The sequence below is a fragment of the Bubalus kerabau genome, chromosome 14 (genome assembly GCF_029407905.1).
Source record: "Bubalus kerabau isolate K-KA32 ecotype Philippines breed swamp buffalo chromosome 14, PCC_UOA_SB_1v2, whole genome shotgun sequence".
NCBI lineage: Eukaryota > Metazoa > Chordata > Mammalia > Artiodactyla > Bovidae > Bubalus > Bubalus kerabau.
The window spans coordinates 4,933,543-4,941,108 of NC_073637.1; the positions used below are offsets into that span (position 1 = coordinate 4,933,543).

General features: G+C 53.3%; 1 protein-coding gene across 2 annotated transcripts in view; it reads right to left on the minus strand.

Annotated features, from left to right (window-relative positions):
• The window catches only part of DENND3 (DENN domain containing 3), a 51,053-nt gene extending 44,353 nt beyond the window's left edge, over positions 1–6,700 (minus strand). For both annotated transcript variants that reach the window (XM_055545644.1, XM_055545643.1), the window contains exon 1: positions 6,460–6,700. In XM_055545644.1, coding sequence (XP_055401619.1) covers positions 6,460–6,561 — 102 coding nt within the window. In that variant the 5' untranslated portion in view covers positions 6,562–6,700. The remainder of the gene's footprint in view (positions 1–6,459) is intronic.
• Between the last annotated feature and the right edge of the window lie 866 nt (positions 6,701–7,566).

The following is a 7,566-nucleotide window of genomic DNA, read 5'->3' on the forward strand; positions in this document are numbered from 1 at the left end:
CTCCTGAGCCCCCTCAGAGGCTGGTGCAGAGGGTGAGCCCCGAGAAGGGCTCTGCATCTTATCAGATCCGCACAGACATATTTGCTGACATGTGCCTGATGCCTGCTCCTTGGAAGAAAAGCTATGACAAACCTAGACAGGATATTAAAAGCAGATATATCACTTTGCTGACACAGGTCCATAGAGTCAAAGCTATGCTTTTTCCAGTAGGATGCTTTTTTCCAGTAGTATCCAGGTATGGATGTGAGAGTTGGACTATAAAGAAGACTGAGTGCCAAAGAATTGATGCTTTCAAACTGTGGTGCTGGAGAAGACTCTTGAGAGTCCCTTGGACTGCAAGGATATCAAACCAGTCAATCCCAAAGGAAATAAACCCTGAATGTTCATTGGAAGGACTGATGCTGAAGCTGAAGCTCTTACTTTGGCCACCTGATGCAAAGAACTGACTCATTAGAAAAGACCCTGATGCTGGGAAAGATTGAAGGCAGGAGGAGAAGGGGACAACAGAGGATGAGATGGTTGGATGGCATCACTGACTCAATGGTCATGAGTTTGAGCAAGCTCCAGGAGATAGTGAAGGACAGGGTAGCCTGGCGTGCTGCAGACCATGGGCTCACAAAGAGTCGGACATGACTTAGCAACTGAACAACGAGACTGCCGTGCCAGCCGGCCCACCATGCACGCTGCTTGTGTCGCCTCTGACATAGAGGGACGCAAAGGGGAGTGAGGGAGGCCCTGCTGGACACAGAGAGCAGCTGCCTCCTCCCCCATCTGCTCGGCCATCCCGCATCCACAAAAGGGGCTCTTTTAGCCTCAATTCTTTTCAGCTCTAACTTGGTCCAAGATTTTGTTAAGTTTTTATCTTTTCACCCTTCCCCCAAATAACATAAGGCATCTTCTAACTCTTTCCTATCAAACTAAATACCTAAGGGAGTTCTTTCTGGTGAGTTACGACTAAACAAACACAGGCGCCAGGTTGATGTCAGATCTTCCAAGGAAGGCATATGAACCTCAGTCTGTGAGTGAGGAGGAGGGGGTGCCGAGCCAGCTAAAGATAGCCAAGTTTAAAACAGGACTCTCTGGGTATAAAAGGTAGGGAAGGAAAGAGGTGGCCCGGGGCACGGTGGGGAGTGGGTATCCTAGGGCCTTTGAGGGACCCTAGAAATGGCATGAGGAAGACCACCACGTCACCAGAAAACTGTGACCTTGATTGGCAAGGAAGAACAGCCAGCAACCACATTTCAGTAAGAATCAGAGGTATAACAGGGGACACCCAGACTTAAAGGGCTTCTATAATGACAGCATTTTCAGTCAGTAAATGCACTCTAAGCTCAGCAGGCTCATATTCATGAGATGTAATCTGAATTCAGATAACAGTTTGCTTATTCTTAGGGGGAAAAGTTAATGCCAAGGACCAGCAGGTCCTTGGTCAGTAGGAACCAAGATCAAACATGGGAAATCCTTACTGTATAATTTAAAATCTTCGTGTATGAAAGGAAACCTTGTCTTCACACGTGTGAAACCTTCTCTAAAACCTTCCTATCAAACTCCAGCAGTTTGGACCAATCCACTATGAACACGTGCTGGTCTACTTCCTCCTCGTGTGAGATGCTGCATCCACAGAGACTGGGCAGCGCCTCCCCTCAGGGTGCGACAGCTCCTGGAGCAGATCGCAGTCCACAGCCAGAGGAACAGACAAGCCCTCTCCACACGGCGTGAGACAGCTTTCGTTGTCGTCGTCGCTAGAAAAGTGAAAGTGAAAGTCGCTCAGTACCGTCTGACTCTTTGCCACCCCGGGGACTATACAGTCCATGGAATTTTCCAGGCCAGAATACCGGAGTGGGTTGCTATGCCCTTCTCCAGGGGATTGTCCCGACCCAGGGATCGAACCTGCATCTCTTACGTCTTGCGCATTGGCAAGCTGGCTCTTTACCACTAGCACCACCTGGGAAGCCAGACCTAAAAAAAGGTCTCTGTTTGTACTCATTACCATCCTCACTACGTACTCCCTGCAGGGATCCCACAGCGCGTGTGCCCTGGGTCAGACAAGCCCGCACTGCGTGTGTACCCGGGCAGCAGCTGGCCCGCTTCCAAACCAGGGTGCCCAAGCTGCTCATGCCTGAAGTCCTCAGTCGCCCCGATACACGCGCCTGTCACAGTGCTGTGCTTCTTCCTGCTCTTTGCTCTGCGGGACAGTGTCCAGCTCATGCTTCAGCCCCCCTCCTCACCAGCGACCGCTCCTCTCTCACACTCACTGGAGGGGGCCTTTCCTCATCCTGCAGCCAGGGCCGCACGCCCCCTCTGGCCTCACGCCTGGCTCACCACCTCCTGGAATGTCGCCATCCGGAGTCCACCTCCCCTCTCACAGCACCCCCAGAGCGTCGCCGCCAACACAGTGGTCCCGTGCCACCCTCGGAAGGGTGGGGCGGGGATGTGCTGCCCTCCTCTTTCTGGCCCCACAGTCAGCACACAGGATGGCCCTGTGGGGGTGCTGTTCATCCAGTCCCACCCTGGCACTCGTGATCTCTGGAGGCGTGCTCAGTCTGCATGGAAAATTATGCTCAAGCCCATGAACTCCCACTAGTTCCCTTCAGTCAGTGAAAGTCATGTGGCCACAACGCAGCCAACCTGGACTTGGCCGTTCCTCATACATCTGTCTTTGTTGTCCCCAAAATGGAAATCCCTGTTGTCTTCTCTGATTAGATAAGCAATACAGTCTCATTTAAAAAAAAATAATAACAATAGGAAGGGAATGCCTCCCCCATAATCCCACGACTCTAAAGCAATGCTCCACATCGCATGGGACACAGGCTGATCCTTTCCTAAATGTATAAATGATTTTTCATAAATGCAATCATCATATTTAAATGACTTCATTAGCCTTTCCCCATGTAACCATACAGTGTGCTGACTCCCCTGTTGACACTTTGTGCTAAGTCCTGTCTCTTTGTGACCCCACGGACTGGAGCCTACCAAGCTCCTCTGTCCATGCGCGTCTCCAGGCGAGAGCACTGGAGTGGGCTGCCATGCCCTCCTCCAGGGAATCTGCTCGACCCAGGGATCAAACCCGCATCTGTTACGTCTCCTGCACTGGCAGGTGGGATCTTTAGCACCAGCGCCACCAGGGAAGCCCATGTGGACCCTTTAGGGTGTCCCACTGTGGACAGTTTAGCTCTACTTTTGCCCAATCCCCTTCTGACAGACAGCTGGGTTGCTCTCAAGTCTGCATCACGCTGAACAACGGGCAGTTACCTGTACATGCTCGGGCATCTCTGACTCTGTAATTACACTAAACTCCTGAAAGTTCAACCCTTGACCCCAAAGGGTTCATGTTACTCTCTGATACATATTGCAACCGCCCCTTACCCGCCCCACCCCCAGGAGGAAGATGAGGTCCTTTTTCACAGACTCCACCCAGGGTAGTTTCCTGCTCTCGTCTCCCAGACAAGAACTTACTAAAAAGTAAAAACCACAACACTCTAAATTCGTTAGATGATATAATGGCATTGATTTTCACTATGGGACTGTCTGTCATTTGTGAAATAAAACAGAAATAGAGTTGTTGTTTTTTTTTAATGCTCCAGGAAAGTCCAACACAGTCACCAGTAGCCACATCTGACTACTTAAATTAATTAAAATTAAGTGAAATATAAAATTTAGTTCCTCATTGGCACTAGCCACACTTCAAGCAGCCAGTAGCCACCTGTGGCCAGGGGCTACCACACTGTGTGGTGAAGGTGAACAGTGCTGATTGTCATCATCTAGCAAGTTCTGTTGGATGGTGCTGCTCTAGAAATTGAAAGCCAGAAGGCTTACCTCTAAAAAAAAAAAAAAAACATAAAAATGTGCTTCCATACACAAGATTTATGCCAGTCACCTACACTATGAAAGGGGCTCTGAGCACTTTTCCATCATCCTCTGACAGATTTATGATGGATGCCTTCACATCTCTGCGTCTAGTCTCCACAGCAACCAAGGAGTGGAGGGAAATGTAACTGACCACAATAACTCACTAGGGATTGAACTGTATGCTTGAATTCTTTGTCACTAACCTCAATAAAACAAACAGCACCCCATCTAAGGAATAAATAAAACAAAAAGTTAGGACACTACACTAGCCTAACATCAAGCTGGTCCTGGCTCATATCTCTGGGCTTCCGTTTTCATGTGTCAGCAAATAGGAATGACTGAATCAGAGACAAACGATGATTTTTAAGAAGTAAAAGCTAAACCTCATTTAAAAGACTTGGAAAACAGTGGAAACAGTGGCAGACTTTATTTTGGGGGGGCTCCAAAATCACTGCATATGGTGACTGCAGCCATGATATGAAAAGACGCTTACTCCTTGGAAGGAAAGTTATGACCAACCTAGACGGCGTATTAAAAAGCAGAGACGTTACTTTGCCAACAAAGGTCCATCTAGTCAAAGCTGTGGTTTTTCCAGTAGTCATGTTTGGACGTGAGAGTTGGACTATAAAGAAATCTGAGTGCTGAAGAATTGATGCTTTTGAACTGTGGTGTTGGAGAAGACTCTTGAGAGCCCCTTGGACTGCAAGGAGATCCAACCAGTCCATCCTAAAGGAAATCAGTCCTGAATATTCATTGGAAGGACTGATGTTGAAGCTGAAACTCCAATACTTTGGCCACCTGATGTAAAGAGCTGACTCATTTGAAAAAACCCTATGCTGGGATAGATTGAGGGCAGGAGGAGAAGGGGACGACAGAGGATGAGATGGTTGGATGGCATCACCAACTCAGCGGACATAGGTTGGAGTAAGCTCTGGGAGTTGGTGATGGACAGGGAGGCCTGGCGTGCTGCAGTCCATGGGGTTGCAGAGAGTCGGACACGACTGAGCAAGTGAACTGAACTGAAAAGACTTGGACATTCAAAATAACATAACAGCTGAAAATAGAACTGAATGAATGATATCCTACGTTCGGTTACCTGTAATATTAATGTTGGTCTTAGAAGGAGGATGTTACTCCACCCCACCACACTGCTTTTTCTCCTGCTCCTTCAACCACTGTTGCTTCCATCATCTGCCCAAGCCCTAACAGAAGCAAAGTATAAAAAGAGGATGAAGACTCAAATGCAGAATGGCCGACTGCCCACTTGCCTTGGGAAACGCTGTAGTCTGTTTAGCTCAGGAAAGTACCACTGTAAATACTCCAGTTGATTCATCCCTTCACATCATGGCAATTAAGAGACAGTGTTGTAATCGCTAGAGACACAAGACAGCCTAACTGCAGAGAAGGCCACAACCGAAACCAGGTCATTTCCCATCAGAAGAAAAAGGGGGGAATGCCACTTGGCACTGAGAGGCAGGGAGATGGCTTGACTCAATCCACAAGGGTCAGAGGACACAATAGATCAAAGAGGGACTCAGACTGAGAGGGTTGACTGAGAGAGGAGGAGGGAAATGCAGAAATTGTGGAAATTGGCCTTATATAAAGCCAAGGAGTAGAGACCACTAAGCCATTACCAGACATATATCAGGATCATTTTACAACATTTAGTGCCTCTGGGTAATGTCCATTCAACCCAGCTGCCTTAAATACTCAAATGTCTTTCTCTGCCTTTCCTTAATGTCATCTGGAACCAGAGGAAAGGACCTGCTGGGGTAAGGGCAGCAGGGTCAGGGACTCTGAACACACCGGGCATCGCCACTACCAAGAGAAAAATGACAGCGTCACAGGCATCTGGGACAAGAGAGAGGGCCGCAGACCCACTCCAGAGAGAGCCAGGGCTCTGGAACTAAGAAAAAGTGAGAACACAGGGAAGAAACAAGAATGTCCCAAGCTGCCGTCCCAGAGAAAGGGATAGGAGCTTGCCACTTCGGCTACCAGGGTGCAGAGCGGAGAACAGGGGGAGGCGGATTGTAGTGTTTCACAGCGAAAAACAGCTCCTTTCATCGCTTACCATCTAAATGCAAAATACATTAAGGCGGTCCTTAAATCTACCAAAAACATCCTTATGACCTGCCTAGAACAGCCCCGGCACCTAGGGGACACAGAATCTGTGGAATGAGTAAAATCACTTAACAGCGGACAAAGATTTGGTCCTGGAGGCCTGGGAAGTGCAGGCGGCCCGGCCGCGTCTCCACCTGGCCCAGATGGGCGCCCTGAGACGGAGAAGCCGAGCGGCCGAAGCGCTTAAGAAGCCGGCCGACGGACGCGCGCTGTCTCCAGCCGGCTCTCCGCGGTGCGCCTGCACCGGGTCTGCCGGAGCTGTCTTCCGGAAGGAGGGGAGCGGGCGGGAGCCCCTAGCCCGCAGCCGCTCGCGACTCCACCACGGCTGGGGGGCCGGCCGGCAGCTGCTCCCACACCGGCGGCTTGAGGCGGCCGCCGCGCCGGACCTGGGAGCAGCGCCCCAGCCCCGCGGACGCCTGGGGCTCCGTGCGCACAGGCCCGTCGCCGCTGCCCCGCCCCGCCCGCGCCGTGACCGCGCCGCGCCCTCACCTGCTCCGAGCAGCGAAGGCTGTCCCGAGGGGCCCCCAGCAGCGCGCACAGCTCCAGCAGCCCCGAGGGCAGCGCCGGGTGATGTGGCGCGGCCTCCGCCATGGCTGCCCCGCGGCCGCGGCCGACTGGGCACACCGGGCTCGGGCGCCTCGGGCCACCCTGCCCGGACTTCGGGCCGCAACCCCGCCCGCCGCTCTGCCCAGCACCCGCGCTAGCGGCAGCCGGCTGGTCCTCCGACAGCGCTGTCCGCTGGGCGGGGCACGGGGCAGGGCCAGGCGTGGGGGCGGGGCCTGGAGAGGCGGGGAGGGGAGGTCGGGGCCTATCGGAAAGGGGCGGGGCCTGGAGAGGCGGGGCAGGGAGGTTGGGGCCTATCGGAGAGGGGCGGGGCCTGGAGAGGCGAAGCGGGGAGGACCGGGGCCTGTCGGAGAGGGGCGGGGCCTGCGGGGCCGGCCCGGGGCCTGGCGCGCGAGCTAGTCATTTCCTAAACGGCTCCGCGGGCTCCCGCGCGTGCGCGGCGCCTGCGAGCCCAGCTCCCCAATCTGTCAGCCTATCCTCTCCCAGCCGAATGCCTCCGCTCCCGGGAAACCGGAAAGGGGTGGCGGGGTCGCCAGGTGGGCTCGGACCAGCCCACGAGCGCCGTGGGTGCAAGTCCCTGAGCCCAACCCTTGGAAGGAGTAAAAGGTCAGGGCCACCTCGTGCCGCCGCCGACTCCAGGAAGCCGTCCTGCAAGCAGGGCCGTAGAGTTGGCCTGGCCGGGCGTGGATGGCAGGAAAGGCCAGCGAGCCAAGGGCTCCCGGTCAATAACTTTGCCTGCTTAACCTAAGGCTGCCCAAATCCGCTATGAGATTGAGTAAAATTCAGCAGGAAAGGGGGCGGGGTGGGCGGTGCTAGAATAGAATCCGGGGAGCGCAGGACTGAGGAGAGTCGGGGGATGGACAGAGCTCTTCCCCGACCAGCTGCAGGCCTGGCTTGTTCCCAGTGGACCGTGAGCCTCCCCAGCCACAGCCTGGGGCCAAGAGGCTGGTTTCGGTGCCCGGTCACTGGCACAGAACTCGGAGGGGACACAGGCCCCAGTCCTATTTTTGCCTCCCAGCAGACCTTGGACAG